The 20101-nt window shown below is 45.2% G+C and overlaps 1 protein-coding gene across 1 annotated transcript in view; it reads right to left on the reverse strand.

Moving 5' to 3' along the window:
• SEMA5A (semaphorin 5A) overlaps positions 1-20101 on the reverse strand; it is a 456698-nt gene that overhangs the window by 298048 nt on the left and 138549 nt on the right. The window contains exon 3 of the mRNA XM_011371413.2: positions 13120-13317. Within this exon, the coding sequence (XP_011369715.2) occupies positions 13120-13240 (121 nt within the window). The 5' untranslated portion in view covers positions 13241-13317. The remainder of the gene's footprint in view (positions 1-13119; positions 13318-20101) is intronic.

Here is a 20101-nt window from a genome sequence, read left to right on the forward strand (position 1 = left end):
CTTCCCTAAGGAATATGGAAAATCATTAGTAACAGATCTTTCTCCATCTCTAACATAAGCAAAGAATGCTATACTTTTCCCTTTAAGCTCTGCTTCGGTACATACTACAAATTAGGATTAAGTTGTACTTTTATTGTCATTCAGATGGAAATATTTTAGAATTTCCCTTTTAATTTGTTCTTTGACCTATGAGTCATTTAGAATTATACTGTTTAAAGTTCAACATAATTTTCCACATATCATTCTGCTACTTATTTTCAGTTTGACTCTGATATGTTCATAGATCATCCAGGAATGAATTCAATACTTTCAAATGTACAGAGACTTGATTTATGCTGATTTGTGTTTGGATTCCATATCACTGTGTTATATACATCTTGGAAACTACTTCCATTGAGCTGAGTCAATAAGATTCATTTATTTCCTTGCTCTAAATAATTACAATCCTGCTCTGCCCTTTGCCTCTTGTCCAGGGTCTGAAAACTGCAGTTCCTAATGTTTTGTCTGGTTTTCCTGTTTAAAGCAAGAGGGTAAATCAAGTTTCTTGTTTCCATCACGACTAGTGGTAAAGTCCCCTATATCATTTTTCAACTTGAAATAAAAAAATCACCTGTTTACCAAATCGTGTTCAAACAAGAGACAAACAAGAGACACACATGATGGAAGCTCTCAGACAATCTGTATACGACTTCCAAAATCTGTAGTAGATGTTATGGTTAAAAACTGTAAGATGAAAGAATTCACACATTCTTATATTCTGCTCTAAGTTATATTCTTAGTACCAAAAGTAATTGATTTGAGTTTCAAATTTATACCTTGATCCATGGACGTATCATCTAAGATTTTGTGCCCCTATTATGAAATGGAGGATTTATGATTTCTATGCTGGAGCTTTATTTTTGTAGATATGATTGTTTTAGTGGGGCGGACCCTTTGGAATTAAGAAATAAAAGAATGTGAATGAGTTCTAAATTCAAATGAATCGTGTTTTAATTTATTCTAGTCCATTTTTTAAAATTCATAAAATATTTAAATCTGGCTTGAGCCATCCATGCAATGTTTTGAGATTTTCCCTTTAATCTCTAGATGAGAAGTTCTCAACATATCTTTGCATTATATAATGATTGACATTAAACCTTAGACGAAAATCATAAAGACCCAATACATGTCTTGTTCACTTCATCACTATTAGTTCCTCAAATTACTGTCCCCCATAGAGCATTCGAAAATTGCTAAGTTATTAGCATTATACGACTACATTTAAGCTGAAAGTCGGCTTTTTTTAAGGTTGGATATAATGACATCTGGCATTGTAGTTCTTCGTACTTTCACATCCACACAAACACACACAAACTCGCATTTCTCTTCCTCGATAATCCTACAAAGATGGCGTTATCATCCCCGTTTTTTAAGTGTTAAGAGAAGCAAAGAATTATCAAGCAACTTGCCCAGGTTCACACAATCACTAAGTCCCAGGACACAAACCCATCGCCTCATTTCCTGACCACATCGCTTCATCCTCCTCAATGGCTGGCTAACAATGACCTCAATTAAGGGCATCAGACCAACTTCTGAGATTTCTCCTTTTTTACACAGTAACCTTGTACACTACTGTTTCTTAATGGTCTCTCGGGCAAGTCTCCCTTTGGTCACCACTCAAAGGATATTCACATTCACGGGCGTGGCCCGTGCCACGATAAGCTGACATGCCCAACAGATTCTCATCTTCCAAATGGTTCCGCTGCTTAAGTGGACCCCAGTCTAGCCTTAGAGACTCTGGGCCCTCCCGTGCCTTACCATTCCTCCCCTGCTGGTAATTTCTTATCAGCCTTCTGCTTTCCATCGTTCAGAGCCAAGTCTCCAGATTTCAGCCTGCGAGGCTGCTGTGAAAAGAACACTTTCTTCACTTGGCTTCCAGGATATCTCCGACTGTCCCTTGTCCATCTTACGTGCTATATCATCTCTCCAAACCCTATGTACTGAATGGCTCCAGGGCTCACACAGTGGACCACGTCTCTCTTCTATCTGCTCTTCACCCGAGAAACTTCATCCGCTCTGTGACTTTAAATGATATCTCTCTGCTAATAACTCCCAGATGCTACCTCCAGCCAAGGCTGCACCCCAGAAGTCTGACTTGTGTATGTAACTGACTACTAAACATTTCCGCTCGGATGCCAAAGAAACATTCCACACTTAACACATCCCAAACGGAGCTCCTGGTACCCCCGAAAGGTGGTTCTTCAGCTTCCTTATCTCAGAAAGTGGCACCTCCCCCTTCCAAGCACTCAAGTCTGACGGCTGCCTTTCTCTCCCCCAGCACACACAATCCGAAACAAAATACTTTAGACTTGACCTCCAAAACAAGCTCTATGCAGAATACGACCACTGCTTCCTGTGTCCACTGTGAAATGCCTCATCCGAGCCACTACCATCCCCAGTCTAGTGCACCCACCAGCCCCCCAAGTGGTCTCCCTGCCCTGCATCCCACCCACCCGCTGTTCAGCCTATCCTGAGCACAGCAGCCAGGGTGACGCTGCTAAGTCACGTTAGATCGCACTGCTCCTCTACTCAAAATCTTCCAGCGGCTTCCCACCTCATTCAAGATGGAAGTCGACATTCTTAAAGGCTCCGAAGGACCTGCCCCTGTCGCCTTTCCTGACCTCACCTCCATCGCTCTCTCCTGAGGTCCACTCCGTTGGGTCGTGCCGGGCCCCTCACTCTTGCTCTAACCTGCCCAGCGCGGCCTCCCCAAAGGGCCTTTGCGCTTCCTCTTCCCTCTGCCTGGAACACCCTTCCCTCGGTTACCCACACAGCTTGCCCCCCGGCCTCCTGTAAGTCTTCGCTCAACGGGGCCTTTTGAATAAGTCACACTCCAGCCAGGAAAACAGAAACCATCTTAGGCAGCTCAAACGGAGAACATTTAACATAGGGAATTGGTTGTAAAGGCATCTTCGGAACTGATAAAGAGATAGAATGAAGGACGGGGTCTGGCAGAGCCAGAAGGAAGAAGGCACGATGCACAGAGACGAGCAGAGCTAACAAGCTGGGCTGGAGCCACGACCTGTCCTGCGCTGTGCTCTTCAAGCGAGAATTGCCAAAGAGTAACGCCTGCTGCCCGCTGGGGAGCAAGAATCACCACCCTCCCCAGCCCTGCTGCTGGAGGCGTGAACATGGTCTCTCTTCTTCCAGCCTCCTCAGCATCTGCTGGGCCCTCCCATCCACACATCCTAACAGGAGCCCAGCCGGTCCAGGGCCCGGAGAGTTTTTCTGACTCCCTAACTGTTGCACAGAGAAGGAAAAGGGGCAAACGTGAGGCTGAGAGATGACAGGTAAATGTCTGGCACACCTGGTTACCTTGACGAACATTGCAAGACCCCTTGCCCACCGAACCCGTTCCTCACCCGTTTTATAGTTTTCCACATCCCTTGTCACCATGCGACCTCCACCCTATCACATCAACTAGTTACTGTCTGTCTCCCCTGATGGAATGTGACCTCAGCGCCAGCTGAGATTTCTACCTGTTTTGCTTATCGGAGTGACCCCAGCTACCGAAACTGCTTCTGGTACGTGATGTGCACCCAGTAAATACTGGTTGAATTATTAATGAACTGGACCTCTGCTTTTGTATTCGAATGAGCAGAAGCTAGAACTCTACATGTGCTGAAGCCAAGAACTACAGTGGCACAAAAATCAAAAACACAAATGAGAACGACAATTTTTAGTTACCTCCTGAGAGCTACCAGGAGTACTCAGTCAGCCATTCCTGGTGTCAGGGTCTGGCCTCGCTGATTTCAGTTAATAGGGTGTGGAGTCCACCTCATAGGTGCCCAGAGGTGCTTTCAAGGTGGGGATGGTCACATTTGTTTCACCACAATCCGTCATACGGCTGGTTGAAGGAATCCATTCATTTTGGCACACTGGCACACATGAATGAGTTTCATTCATAATCAAGAGTTGGATTATGAATGGAAATGCTTCCTGCCTCATGCAACACACGTGACCAGGCTCTCGGAAGCCCGCCCTCGGGTCACGTGAGGGAAATGGGAAAGTAAAAGTGAAATTAAACGTAGCTCTTCCGAAAGCCACGGTCGACCTCTGCCTACTTTCCACGCCATACTGAAAAAACTTCTGGAAAATCGGAAAGTTAAGGTGTTGATTAAATTAGTAGACAAACTACATGAGATTGAGGAACCTCATTGGCATCTTTGTCACATTAGAAACAGAAAAATTTCAGCACTGCTCTCTGCTGGAGTTGCCTTAATGCTTTGCCTTTCAGATGGAACCGTGGTTGTTCATCTTGCTTTGATATTAAAAGAAGGCAAGAGGTCATAAATCCAAGAAAAATACTGCCTAATTAAAACTTTATTCTCGCTACATTTAATCTCCAACTCTACCTCATACGTAAAACAAGGACAAGATTTCTATCTACCATCAGTGTGAGAAACGGATGAATTGCCCATTTAATGCTTAGAAAGACTATTGTATGCTTAAAGATAAATAAAACACAATTGTATACCATCTGAGGCCAAATGAAATGAATGTTGAAATCGGAATCCTGACAATAACGTTACAAAATCATATTCCCGATTTTACGGCAATCGCATTGAACTGCTTCACTTATAAAGTATTCCATTTGCAGTCTTAAAATAATGAAAACTATTTCCCTACCGAGGCAAATCAATGAAAAGTTGGAAATTTTATCTGAAGATAAAATATAGATATGTTCACTCTTACAAATTATTTCATTAGTGGCCCTAGAACACAAAAGTAATACAAAAGTTATTGTTAATTCTCAAAACTCAATAAACCACTTTCAGAACCTAATCATTGTTTATAAAAAACATGCGACGGGGGTCGACTCAGCTCTTATTAATCAAAGATCCACAACGACATAAGAGGGCAACGCAGGTATTGGAACCAGTTCCAATAATTAACGCATAGTGGTTTTATACTGCATTTTCTTCTGACACCTCTATGCATTCATGAATAATCATTACATACCTACATTACAGAGTTGAAAAGTGGTGTTTTTTTAATATTTTATTTTTTTCAGAGAGCAAACTAACAACAGACTTTCAAATCAAAGATGTATCCTCGAATGTAATGTAGTTTTTAATGTAAAAAACAAGCAGTGTTGCTTCATTTGCGAATAGGTTTGAACATTATACCCATGCAATTTTGACGTTACATTATATGAAACGTTGTCATATGTATGATGACAAAAGTCAAATTATTTATGAGAGAGTGGACTTTTTAAGGATCTAAACAACACTTTTCCTCCCAAAGGAAACTCACAGGAGAATAACTCATATTCTGTTATAAAATCAAAGAGATTCACACTTGGTTTACATAAATTTTAGTTTTTACAGAGAAAAACATTAGGTTCAAGACAGTTTTCAACAATTGGTATGTCTTGCTATACTTTAATCAGATTCATATGAAAATATTAAAATTAAGTATTAAAATCAATTTCATGCAATCTATTTTTAATGAAAATGAATTTGCTAATTCTTCCTTAGAGAAAGTAGGCCACTGTCATGCAGTCCTACACACGTGTGACATAAAGGACAAATGGCAGATCTGAGACTAGATGAACAGGGAGAACTTCTAGAAGCAATTTTGCTCCAGGTTCACGTACTCAAAGACTGGAATCTTACAGGGACTCAACAAATCATCTATTGTAGCCTCTGCAGTAGTGACAAGGGTCCCAGATCCTAGAGAAAAGGAGAAATCTAGCTAGGGCCATGACACCAGACAGTCAAAACCTGGAGAGAAAATGGAGTACCATGGGACATGCATGGGGCCATGGGACATCCAACGGGGCCACAGGATATGTATGGAGCCACGGGATTTGCATAGACCACGGGACATATATGGAGCCGTGGCACCAAAATAACCCCTTGGGGCTCCCTTCTGGTGTCCCCACCCTTGTTTTCTAAAAGGCTATAGTTCACTGTGCCTTCAAGGGTAACTGAGGCTGGCCAAGTTATGCCCCAAGGGGAGCAAGTGGCAGGCCAAGCAACACCAAAGCTCCCAGGGACAGTAAGGAAGTCAGGGGAAGAGTGGCGAGAGGTAGGACAATGGGCAGTTAGGCAGTTAACGAGGCCACAGGAAATGTGTGCGGGGCCATCTTACAAACTGGTAGAAAGACAGCCTCTCAGAGGCGGAGAGAGGCTGGCGCTTCCAGTGAGTCAGCACAAAGAAGAGCCAACATAGAGTTGCAAAACATGTCATATATTTTTATTGTCAACATTTAATAAATTAATACCTTCCTGCAGACATGACTACAGTGAAATCTAATTATGTGATTTAAAAGAAAAATATGGGACCCATGAAAACTACTCATTCACACTGTGGTGTGGGACCAGGACCCAACTTTAAAATCCTGCATTGGATCCTTCCGGTCATGGTCTTCGGGACAAAGGCAGCTGTTTAAATTCAAATGACAAGTGCCGTTCCCCAGTCCCGCCCCAGCGATGGCCCAAGCTGGAGCGCCCATTCTGTTTCCTTCAAATGCCCTTCCCAGATCTGGGGCCAAATGTGGCTCTCCTCTCTCAAGCGTCCCTACAGATCTCCCCTAAGTTCCAAAACAATCCTCAGGCCAATCAACGAATCCATAGTAGGAAGACGCTCAACAGGAACACCCAGGAGTCAGGGAGAAAAATCGGAGGGCTCCGAGGGCAGAATTCACAGCGCACTGCCCGACCCTGCAGGCAGGAGTGATTTTAGGCATTCACGCGAAGTGCTGCCAGCTGAGACACTGCAGAAAGGCCTCCTCGTCAGTCACGACAAGAACGTGAGTGCGGCATGACTCACCTCACCAGCGGTCCGCCCCCGTGCACAGTGTGCAACCGCTCCCCATAAACCAAGTCCAGTAACCGGAGCACACTCTCCAAGTAGCTGGGGGAAACCTTAATCAATAAACAAACAGAAGCGGAATATGGCACTATCGCTAAGTGGACATTAAACATTTAAAAGTCATTTCGGAGATGGTTATGAGACTCCATAAGCACGCTGAGAATCGTGCTGTCTTGAAGGGTCACCCTCTTTATTGGAACAGACTTTTAAGCAAACGACAAGGCCAGAGTGTTAACGGTGTGTCCGTAATGGGCCGGGGTGTTTACAGCCCCTGCACAAGCACAGAGAAATATTCCAGAACATGCAGTCGAGGGAGTAACCTTGCGAACACAGCAAGCCATTAGAGCGCGTTGAGCAGTGAACTCCGCTAGGCTAGAGAAGCCCCCAGGGGTAAGATATTTTACTGAGGCTGGGAAAAACGGGACTGCCAGTATCTTCTGCCTGGCCAGGTAAATCAAATCAATAAGGCAGGGGAGGGGAACGAAGAAGGTAAAGAGGGTCAATTATATGGTGACAGAAGGAGGCTAGACTAGGTGGTGAGCCTGCGACGAAATATACAGACGTATTACAGACAGTTCACCTGAAACTTATATAATGTTATTAACCAGTTACCTCCCCCCCAATTTAATAAAAAAATTTTTTTAAAGTGATTTAAAAAGAAAGACAATATTGGAAAAAAGACTTTGGTAAAATGTGCTTCGTTGCATGAAGACATCACTGTGGCACCTGGTCCGCTTCATTAGCAGCCTCCTGAGCAGAGTGACCGCCAATATGGCACGCTAAGTCGAGAAATGTTAAAGGCAGGTGAAAACCAAGACTTTAAAAGTCGCGATTCCCCACTCCTTCCAACATTTCTCTCTCATCAGAGTTTCATCGTGCGTTACACAGAAGTGGTCAGAGAGCATTAACAGGGGCCACCTGCTCAGCTGTAACACGAGCCATTTCAAGGGCGGACTTGGCTGCCGGCATCCACAGGGAGTCTTTGGTGTGCGTTTTTGGTCACCAGTCTTATTCTTTCTTCAGAGAAGCACTTCCTTCCTAAAGCTCCCACACTCTTGGCCCTTGGCCTGGCTGCCCCTTCTCAGCTGAGATGGAAATGCTCCCGGCCATCGCACCCACTAACTTTCCTGCATCCTGGGTGCCCTGGCCGCCCTCCCTCCAGGCTCACCGGAGCTGGAGTCTGCTTCCTATAAACTAATCCCCTGCCTGTGCCCAGTATCCGACCCCTCCCACGGCCCAGGGACTCTGCCTAATCAATTGATCTCCCCCTCTCTCTTCTTTCTTTAGCCTCTTCCTTCACCTGGCTTCTTCCCATCACCATTTAAGGATGATTAAGTAATGTTCTCTTAAAAGCGCCTTTCCTCATGTCCCTTCTGGCCGAGACAATGATCCTCTCCTTTTATATCTATTCCTTCATCCCATGTTTATCCCTCTGCTCATCACCTCCTGGATTCCTCCTCCTGCACTGCCCTAAATCTGCTCTAATAAATGCTATTCGTTATGGGTTGAATTGTGTCCCCCCAAAAGATACCTTGAGACCGAACCTTAGACCTGTGAATGTGTCTTATTTGGAAATAGGTCTTTGCAGATGTAATTAGTCAAGATGAGGTCATCCTGGTTAGGATGGGCCCTAAATGCAGTAGGACTGATGCCCTTAAAAGAAGAGGAGAAGCCAAAAAGAGGCACACGGAGAGAAGACCAGGTAACTACAGACTCAGAGATTGAAGTGATGTGTCTACACGCCAAGGAACACCAACGAATGCTAACGACGACCAGAAGCTAAGAAGAGGCAAAGAGGGATTACTCCCTGGAGTCTTTGGGGACAGTATGGCCCTGCCAGCACCTCGATTCCGGAGCTCTGGCCTGCAGAACTGTACAAGAAGATATCTCTGCAGGTTTAAGCCACCCAGTTGGTGCTATTTCGGGACAGCAGCACTAGGAGACAAATACACCGCTGCGTAAGGATTTTAGGAGGCGACCATCTGTCCCAGTTTGCCCAGAACATAGGACTTTCAGTGCTAAACCCAGGAAAGTCCTAGGCAAACCGAGATGAGTTTATCGCTCTACCTTCTAGCCCACATCTGCCTTGAGCTCCGCACCGCTGAATACTCTGATGGCTACCTCTCTCGAAAAGTCCCATGATGCCTTGCTCTCAACCAGATAATTCCATCTGATGCTGGGGAACTCAGCTTTCTCCATTTAAAAGCATCACGCTCCTCACACCTGCTTCCCCTTCTTTCTTCCATATGGAATAAACAGCCAGGACCTTGGGGATCGTACTTAGTGCCTCTTCCTCCCTCCTGTCCTACATCCATTAAATCATCAAAAACACCCCCTGTGGATTTCTAGAATCCACCCGATTCTTTACGTTTCTGCCACCGCTCCCTCAGCTCAGTTCCTGCTCCCTTTGATCACAGCGGCAGCCTCAGAACAGGCTGTCCCTGCCACCGTTTCGCCGTCCTCCAAGCTGAGCCGGTCCAGACAGACAAAGACTTCTTAAAATGCCTTGCAATAGCACGCATCATGGATCCCCATTCACTACTACACCTCCTTTCCAAAACTGAAGCTAAAACTGCATGACTCCCCGTCCACAACCGTTGCCAGGACTGCTATGCTCCACCCCCCTCACCTCAGGGCTTAGGCACTTGTTCTCCTCTCCTGGGAATGCCTCTTCTTCATGAGATTCGTAAGCACCTTCTAACAACCATTAGGGACTCAGATCTGGCATTGCCTCATCCTCGAAACCTTCCGTAACCACGCTCCCACAGCCCAGGCTGTCCGATTCGGCTGCTCTCTCCCGGGGTCCCACGGCACCCAGCAACGACGCCAGTGGACGATAACGCAGTGGTCCTGCTGCTTTATATTCCTAAAGATATTCTCAACTCTTAACGGAGACTGTGTTTTTTGCCTCTGTCACCTCAATATTTAGCGCAGGCTGTGGTACATAATAGGCGCCTATTAAATGTTCGTTTTACATTCACTCCAAATTAAAAACATGTAAATTGAAAAGAAGCTGAGATGCCATTTATAAACTATGAGATGAGCAGGAATCCCAAAGCCTGACGGCAAACTCTGCAAGAAAGGCTGGTGGGAAACAGATAATCATACACAGGGCAATGAGGATACAAAATGGAGAAATCTTCATGCATGGAAATTGGGCGACATCCAGCAAAACCACATATGGATGCATCCTTGGACTTAGCAATCCCACTTTAAGAAATCTCTCCCAATGGTACTTGCAAGAGGTGCTACTCGTTGTAACACCATCCGTGATCACAAACTACAGAAAATAACCTAACCATCTCTCAGTGGGGGCTATTGAGTAGATTGTGGTCATTACACAGTGGACAGCTACATGGCTCTGAAAAGGGGTGGCACAAATCTATGCTACTGGGAACTGGCCTCCAGGGTATACGATTATGTCAAAAAATGCTACAGAGAAAAGTTTGTACGCATGTGCAACTTTTTATCTAAGAAAGAAAGATAAGACTGTGGGAGGGGTGATATTTTCATATTAAAAAAGAAGTATAAGCCATAAACTGTAAGTAAAAGGTTAGCCAAACGCAGAGCGAATAGACAGGGTCAAGAAAAGAGAGAGCAAATCTAAGTTTCTCTGACACCCTCGTTTCATTAATTTGACCTTGAACACTACATAATAGTATAATGTAAATTTTTTAAATTTCTAAAAATTACAAGCAAAATTAAACAAATAAAACTAACTGGGCTTTCAGTTGGCATAACCATACAAGGGGAAATTATTTCAAGTGATTTTGAGGCAACAAGTTTGCTTTAATGTCCCCCCCAAAATTTATAGCCCCATGACTGAAAGAAAATAAAATCCTCTTAAAGGATTTTCGGCAGTGGAAATCAACAAGAGTTGCATGTCACTGCTATTCTGAAACAATTGAGCATCCATTTCCGGAAGAGGCGAAGAATTTTCACGCGGGCCTGCAGGGACTTGGGATTCTGTGTGCGAGAGAGAAAGATGTAGCTGAGAGATTGAAGAGATTCAGAAAACTGGAGAGGCCTGGAGATGAGATGGAAGTCCCCAGAGGAACTCACGGTTCATCTTTAAAAACATTCTCCTCGGCTCTGCACACTGAAAACAACTAACTGGGCGCCTCCGTGCTCAAATCAGCACAAATGGTCGCCTCTCAGGTCTACGAAAGGAAATGGACATGGGAAGGCAGGAACATCTCGCTGTCCCAGAGAGAAAGCAAACTAACGTGGGTTGTCTCGCAAGAACTCGGGAGCCAACTTCAAGAGGCTCCCATAGGCTTAGAACACGTTACCATCTCTAAGAATAAAAGTTGTAATTGCTTGAAATATATCAAAAATCAAAATCTATGTATTAAATCTATGTCTACAAAAACAAAAAGCAAATGTAACATCTTTTTATCCCCTTTGGATAATGTTGGAGAACTAATGAACTAATCTCTTTAAAAAAAAGGGATAAAGGGAAAGGAAAAAAAAAAAACATTATTCTGCCAGACCTACATGAGCCGTCCCCTTAGAATATTCAAATAAATGATGAGGGAATGTTACTTTATATACAAGTATTCTTGCCATTAAATGAAGAAGGAATCATAAAATGAGGAAATCCAGTTTGGCACCCATGAATGATTCAGTAAAGTTAGGGAGTGATCATCAGTCATCGCTAATTTTACACCTGGCTATTATCCGCCTCTAACGGAAGTACACAGCACCATCGATGAAACAGTAGAGACAAAAAGATTTGAACTTGAATCTAAGAAGCCTCTTGCTGTTACTACTATTCTACAGAAATATTTGAGGCAGAAGAACATTCGATTGACAGCAATGGAATGCACTTGCCAAAATCCAGACCGTGGGAAATTCTAAAGGAGAAAGAGCTCAGGTTTTTGTTTTTGTTTTTGTTTTTTAAATAATTAATTTACAAGGGGAGCAACAACAACAACAAAAATAAATAAAAGATTAAAAGACACTCAGAAGATATATCAACCATTTGCAGTGTATGAACTCTATTTAGATCTTGATTCAATCTGTTAAAAAATGCATAAACATTCATGAGTCGGTGAATGGGTGTCCGATGATTTTATGGAATTATTTTGGGGAGAATCTTTGTCTATTGTGATCGTGGTGTTGTGAATTCTCTTTCTTTTATAGTTATGGATTGAAATATTTCAGACAAAATCATATGATTCCCTGAATTGGCTTCAAAATAATTTGGTGGGTGTGGCGTAGAGCATGGGTGGAAATATAAAAGAAAAATGGTGGTCGTGAATTAATAAAAGTGAGGGCTGGGTATTCCTTAGACAAGGGGTCCCCAACCCCCAGACTGTAGACTGGTACTGGTCCGTGGCCTGTTAGGAACTGGGCCACACAGCAGGAGGTGAGCAGCGGGCCAGTGAGTGAGGCTTCATCTGTATTTGCAGCCGCTCCCCAGCACCAGCATCACCGCCTCAGCTCCGCCTCAGATCATCAGGCATTAGATTCTCATCCGGGCACCAGTTCCTGGTGCCACAAAAGTTGGGGACCACTGCCTTAGACTATTCTTTCTATTTCTATACATATTAGAAACTTTTCCTGATACAAAGTTTAAAAAAAATAACAAAACATAAAACTATTATTGGATACATTATGAAAAAACAATGTATGGTTAATTGTACTTCGCTTGATAATATAACTGTGAGTTCCTCGAGGACAGAGACAAAGACTAATTTATTTTTCATTGTGAATGCTGAGTGCCCGGAGTGAAAAGAACCCTAAATAAATTTTGATGAATGAAAGAACAAATGAGTGGATATACATACTTCTTAATTAGTCCTACAGATTCATGGAGATACAGAGACATTAAACCAACCTGGCCTGCCATGCGATGCTCGGACAGAGACAGAAGCATGCATTTAATGGCAAGACTGAGGTTTTGTTGGGAAATGCTCAAGTGAAGAATTTTTTATTTTCCTTGATTTGGGTGTTATTTCTGTGGGTCGCATTTTTATCGCCATGTTTATCCCCTGGTTCAAACACCTAGGATGTTTGCAGCACCTAAGTCTCAATGGTGGGACTTTCCTACCCATGATCACTCCGGTTTTGAATTCTTCTTGAGACAGTGATCAATTTCTAGAAACGAAATTCTTGCAATGGAGGATTCTGTATTTTTGCTCCTGTTTTAAACAATGTCTAAAACAAGAGCCACAGAATAATAGAGTAATCAGCACGGCTATCCTCACTGAGTATAGAAGGTAGTGCCTTGGCACTCGGAGCATGCGTGTCCCTTACCTTTATAGGAGATGACCGGGTGCTCTGCTCGCTGGCACTGCAAAGCGTCTGTTTCTGGCTGGACAAGTCTCCAGCACCCCAGGCTTGAGAACAGCCACGCGATGACGCAGGTCCCCTTCATGGTGGCCAGGAGGCCTTCGACTCTAGGCACCTGTCTTCTACCCGGAAGCTTGTCTTCCCGTCATGTGGAGAAAGTGCCTAGAACACACACAGGAGAACAACTGAGTGACCCCGAGTTCAGGTTTTCTGGTGGTGGCCTTTCGGGAAAGCCCCAGCACTACGTTGAAAAAGGAAAAAACAAAAAAGCTTAGAGGACTTAGCCAAGCAGACTTTTTTCTAAGTGGCACGTCAGATATGTGAGGATATATGTGTGTCTCAATAAGGACCACTTTTTCTCTCAATGATTTTATGAGATAACCCACTTATTAAGAAGGGAGAAATGTTCGCGGATAAGCTCTAGCGAGACATCGCGGCCACTCTTAGTGCAGTCTGAGAGCTGTGGCCGGTCTTCCCGCAGAACGTCATTTTCATTCCCTCTGGCAAACACAGACCTATATGTGGAAACCCCAAGAACCACTGGCCTTCCTTTTAAGAAATAAGACTATGACCATTGCCTTTTACTAATTAGCTGATTAACAGTACACTACCCAACTCTTAAAAATGGTCCACGTTTGGTGAATTTATCCTAGGAAATTTATAGATGACCTGCCCGCAATGTTTCTGGCTGGAAATCAGGTGTGAATCAAGTAAAATCGATATCAAGCACCTACGGCGTGAAATGAAACGATGGTGTTGGGAGCTCTGAGACTGGGTAGATGATGAATGATTTAAAACATTAATACGCTTTAAAATAAGAGAACTCTAGTTAGTTGTAACTCTAACTATAATCCAAGCCGTGAGGAAGCCATCGCAGGAAGCAGCATGCTGTGGGAGCCGAGACGGCTCTGCTGTCATTTAGAGGGATCGAGGACGTGTCCACAGAGGGGCAGACGTCTGGGTTTAATGCCGGAGGACAAGGAGGGTTTCAACGATGGGGACCTCTGGGAGAACACCAAGTGCCAAGGGAAGAGGATGAGAAGATCCTCTGGCCGGACAAGAGGAGGCGCAGGCAACGCGTTTGGGGCGAGGCTCACTGTGCTCGGCCCAGACACGGGGAGTCGTACAGGGGAGTGGGAAGCAGCTCAGCGAGTAGGTCGGAAGACTAAACTCAGGCCCGAGGTCTCTATTCTTAGGCAACGAGCTAGCACGCTGTATTAATATTACAGTAGAAGAAATACTAATGAAATTATTCTCACAACAGTGCACCTAGGAAACCAGGTAGAGAAGAGCACAGGGGTGAAGCTAACTCGGAGCCAGTACAATTGTCCAGAAGAGAAATAAATAAAGCTGTGACTTCGAGTTGTCTTAACATGAATAAAAATTCAGGCAAACACAGCAAGCCCTCAGTGGGATGGGGAAGGGAAAGCATGGCAAATTAATTAGGGCCAGAGATTCTCTGAACTTCCTCCCTTGGAAAGGGGGGTCCACGACCCCTCTGTTGAACCTGCACCGGCTCTGTGACTGTGTGGCTCGATCAAATACGACAAAAGTGATGGTACAATGGCTTCCAGGCCGGAACCTGGGAGACGGCCAGGTTCCACTTCCTCTCTCTTATAACGTGTCCTCTAGGCGCTGAGATGCCAGATCAGAAATCCAATACACTAAGACCTCCGTATAGGAGGCCGCAGAGAGGAGCTCCTAGCAACACTCCCTTTGAGCCCAGCTTCCCAGCCACCCACCAAGGCACCTGCTACGTGAGCAGAGCTGAAAGCCACTGAGTGACTTCGGGTCATAAGAGCGAAGGAATTGCCCAGTGGAGTCCCGCCCCAACTCACAGCCCCCAAAGTGTGACATGTAATGAAATGAGTGTTGCTCTAATATGCGAAATTTGGGGGAACAGCAAGCAAAGAGATATGGATGGACCCAAGATAGAGAGAAAAAGCCACTGTGAGGACGATAATGCCATTCATTTCAGTATGAGGATCGACAGAAGAATTTTGTTTAGAGGAGAATATGATCATTTCGTTTTACGCATGTTGGGTTTGAGATGTTGAGAGAATATTTAAGGAAATGCAGGAGACTATTGAAAAATCCAGGCTGGGTGCTCAGGAAAAAATATCAGAGACTACAGAGAATGTTTGGAAGGGTTAAAATCATGGGTATGGTAAATATTCAGCCGGACAGGGGATGAGAGGGAATAAAGGGGGAGGTTAAAGAGAATGTTTGTTGTTTGTCTAGAAGTTGTAATTTCAAAAGTCATCGGGCAGAGCTAAGAGAAAGAACACAGAGATAAAGCATCAAGGGGAAATGGAGATCGAGTCGGGCTGAAATATAAAACCACATTTTTAAAAAGAGGCCTGGCCAACTGCAATCCAGGGAGGCAGCGAGAAGGCCAACGGCGTCAGTCAACAGGAAGTCAAAGATGAACCTGGGGCGACAGTTCAGCAGAACAAGAGACAGAATCCCCGTAGCAGGGAACCAAGCAGGAAACGGGGGGAGCGAAGGTGGGACCGACGGGGTGGCTCCCGGAATGGTAGGCAACCAAGGAAAATTCAGTGAAACCCAAGAGGCACGTAAAGATCAAAGTTAGGAAAAGTCCAGGGTAGGGAAAAAAAAGTTTACTCAATGCGGCTCCTTTTCTGAGAAGTGGTGAACGAAGAGGCTGTAGATTTAAGACAGAGAGGAGGTATGAGACAGAAGAAGATCCAGGAAAAAGCAGAGGTGGGCAGTTGTTAGGGTCCCAGGAAAGAAAGTGTTTATAAAACAAAGGCAGGAGACCTCATCCTCAAAGGCGTCACATCTGCAAAGCCGACGGATGCTCCACAACTCCAGTCTCCAGGTAAATGCACGGAGCAGCCTTTCCTATTTTATCCTTCTCGCCCGAGACCTAGCACATGAAATTTCTCCAGATGATGTACCTTAACATAGGGTAACACGCGTTAGAGGCGTTTGAGATGTAACTTAGTTCTTTTCAGAGCGAGGGGATTTGGGGTACCCTCACCAGCCCCTCACAGAGGGCTGCAGGTAGATTTCACTGCCCCACATCAAAACAGATCGGCCGTGATAAAAATAATATGGGAAGGGTAACGAAAGCACCAGTAAATCCTCAGAAAGTGCTAGCTCTGTGGCAGGCATGAGGCCACCCACTTACACCCATGCCTGGCACCCAGCGAGCACCCTGAGCAGCGTCTCTGACACAGTGTCGCCAACTGAGCAGCACTCAATCTCCCGATGTGGATGGAGGAAGTGGATGGAGTGGATGGAGGCACTGCCCCGTCCTGACCTCCACGACCGAGCTCAAGTCAACGACCCTGTAAGAGCGAATTCCTCTCCTGCAGAGTTTACAGTGTGTCGGGCCCAATACACAGACTCCCCTTCTGCCGCCCAAGAAACGAGTTACTGTTACAGGCCAAGTGTCGCGGGAACTGTCCAAAGTGACAAAGGCACCAACGCTCCCCTCAGTTCTAACGCCTTTGCCTCCAGAAAGAAAGGGAGAGAAAAGTTACACGGGGCCCCGAAACGTTCCTTCCCTGGGGTTTGGAAAATGGTGATTAGAGGAGGAGGAGATGCTGGGTCACGTGTTAGGGGTGGCTAAAACGGGACACGTCGCCAGACGGTGACGAGACGAAATTACACGTTCGCCGTGGAAAACGAAGGGAAGCACGTTTAAGGAGAATAGGTGATTTTTAGAAGTTTGTAATTTTCGCACAATAACATGTTACCTTTTTTCCTAAAATAAAGGCACTATAAATAGTCCTCATGGTCAGGTGCCAGGGAAGGGTTCTCCCAGGCTTCATTCAGACAGGGGCTTTGGGGAGCATCCTGCCATGCCAGGCCGACTCCGTTAAAGTCCTTTACTCTAAATAGGCTCTGCTCTAAATAGCAGGTCTCTCCATTCTAGACTCTGTAATTCCATCTCCCGTCGGGTCATGGAGCTCTGGCCTCTTAGTGATGGCGGTGGTGGGGGAGGGGGGGGTCATATTTATATCAGTTTTTAGTGCTCAGTCTCAGCACTTTGGACATTTATAGCCAGATAATTCTTTGTTCTGTTCAGTGCATTTAGCGCCATCACTGGCCTCTGCCCACCAGATGCCAGCAGCTTCCGCTCCTTACTGCGTCAAACAAAATTGTCCCCAGACACAGCCGGTCACCCCTGGTGGAGAACCTCCAGTTTCTGTGTGTTACAATACCTCTCCCTCTCTAGAAATTGGATAAGCGATCATCACTTGAAAGATGATTTTAACATACACTTATGTAAGTCACCCAACTGAATTTGTATTGAGTCATGTCAGCAAAATTTCAATAAAGATGAAAGTCATGTTGATCATAACAATTTGTTGCATTGGGAAATACATTATGAAAACATTTTCAAAGGAGCAATTTCAGTCAAAGTTGTTCTAATTTCATCCTACCACCTCTGGTAAATTAAAAAATGTATCGGGCAAGTGAATACTAAATAAACGATTTTACCAATAGGAAGATTTATTACAGCAGACCAATTTGGGTTGCAAAACAGAAGCCTTTTTGTTGTATCTACTTCAAAACCCCTGAAGACTTCTTTTGAGTTTCCTGATGTGGGAGGATCTCTGTATAAGCTCGATCTAAATAAGCAAAACTCTGTATATAAGTGCGTGTGCAATAAATAACATTTCCCATTCACACCCACACCACAAATGAATAGGCTTTAGGGAACAGAAAATAACTGTTCCTCTTGGTTTAAAAAATGCTGTCAGATAAAAAAAGAAATCAAAACAATGAACACTTACACAAAACGTTTTGCTTAGGGAACAGAGTCTAACTAGTTATTAATAAAACCGTCCAAAATAAGCTTAACGGATGTCTTTCCAGAGGAAGCCTCTGGGTTTCTACTGAGCCTTAGACTTAACCATGAACTTGGAAATGGTCTGATGCATCGGCACATTTCAAAGAGGCCATAAAAAAGGACTTCCTTTGGGGGCAGGACAAAAGTCAGAGAGGACTCAGGAAGCCATGGCCCACACCCTCTGGCAGCAGAGTTTTTAGTATCAAAGGGGTGAAGCCCAAATGGAGGCGAGTAGCACACACGTGCCCTTCAGTCACGCGAAGTCGCAGCTTGCTGTACCCACGGCCAGGACGTACAGAAGTGGGTGGACGGCTCTTCTGAAACGTTTGCATTTGCAGTCACTCTTCCCATCTCTTGGCCCTCATCCATGGGGTCCGATGAACTGGTCACCCAGACTTAAGCCCCAAGCCAAAGCGAGAGCAGCGAACCACTGAAGAATCATCGCAGTGCCCGAGCACACCACCTGCTCTCATCCCCACACACCCAGCACAGCCAAGCACAGTGAGTGTTGCACGATCGTCGGCTGCTGCCAGGTAAACAGCCCAGCCTTACTCAAAACTCTCAGGATTCCGCCACTGCATTCCAAAAAACCCCACTGTGCCCTTTCACCAACAAGCTCAGCTCCTCCCAATCCCACCTCCACTGCACAGGTGTCTCCCCACCGGCCTGGCCAGGACCCTCAAGGTAAGCCTCGCACACTCAGGTGCACATTGCTGCTGCCGCGGGCCTCCCACGGAGCTGGCCTCCCCCTTCCGCACACACGGGGCCGCCCACTGCAGCCCACGTAACAGCTCCTTCCCAGCAACAACCCCGATGTACCAGTTAGTGTCCGCGTCCCCATCAGAGGTCGCACACATCGACATACGACCTTCCGCGTTCCTGCGTTTTGTCTCCTCCTTTTCGTTATAAGCGGTGTATGGGCCGAACGCATCATCACAGGCCCGAGCTCGTGTGTTCCAAAAGGCAGAATGGGCCATCTGAATGAATCGGAAGTCACAGAGCCAGTGGTCTGTGGAGCACTTAGAATTCACCCTTCCCTTGCACCGAGCAAGCGCCCTTGCAGGGGGGTTATTCATTCCCTTGGCAAAAATGAGACAGGAAGTGTGTCAACGACTCGCTGAATGTGGAAGGTAGGAGGGGAGGCCAACGTCTCGTCTCTCTCTTCACTTTGTAGCTGAGATAAGAAAGTTCAGGTTAAAGGCATCTCACGAGTCACTGTAAGATCAAGTGTATAAAGGCCACCACGTCGATCGGATGAGGCCCCCTCCCCCGCCGGCCCTCGGCTCCCTCAGTGTCCCCTCTCTGGTGAATCGACACACTGACGGCCATGAGAGCAGACGGCCTGAGTCACCTCCGGGAACGCAGCCTTGTCTCCAGACTTAATCATGAGGGATGAACCCTTGGCGCAGAATCAAGCGGTGCCTTAGGGGACATCAGTAACCAACGAGCCACACTGAAGGATGTCACCTGTGGGCAAGGGATATAGCACTTCAACACAGCGGGGTAAAGAGGAAGAGGATACAGTGCGTGCACTTCAAGGTCACAGTTAAAAGTAGTCAAGGAAGTAAAAATCTATCTTTGATAAATATCAGATAGCAGTAGGAACCTTGGAAGAAGGAGACATTCTCTCCGAATGGAGGCAGAAGAAAGAAGCTGTGGCCTATGAAGGGGTTCGAGTGAAGAGTGTTCTAAGAAACAGGAAGAAGCCGTCCAGGATCATCGAAGTCTGTGACATGTTCAAGGCTACGACCGAGGTACTAAATGAATTCACGTTCCTTCCTTGCCGTGGTATCAGATACTTTAGGTACCAAGCAGAAAATGAGATTCAACGAAAAATCAATAAAACAATAAACTTAGCTTAATGCACAGTGTTCAAAGAAATAGATTCTTCTAACCTTTTTCAAAAATAATAACCGAAACTCTCCTTCTTTGGGAAATCAAGTGAAATTAAAGTTTGTTTGTTACGGTGTTGGGCCTATAACAGAAACCAGGGCATTCGCCAGATACAATGCATCTTCAGTTTTTCATACTTTTTTTGTAAAAATTGGATTCTTTTTACATTAGTTTAACCCATGTGCCTTGACTGCCAAGTTCCAGGCCAAAGAGGTTTAACATCAATGA

The sequence above is a fragment of the Pteropus vampyrus genome, unplaced genomic scaffold, assembly GCF_000151845.1.
Source record: "Pteropus vampyrus isolate Shadow unplaced genomic scaffold, Pvam_2.0 Scaffold190, whole genome shotgun sequence".
In the NCBI taxonomy this organism is placed as follows: domain Eukaryota; kingdom Metazoa; phylum Chordata; class Mammalia; order Chiroptera; family Pteropodidae; genus Pteropus; species Pteropus vampyrus.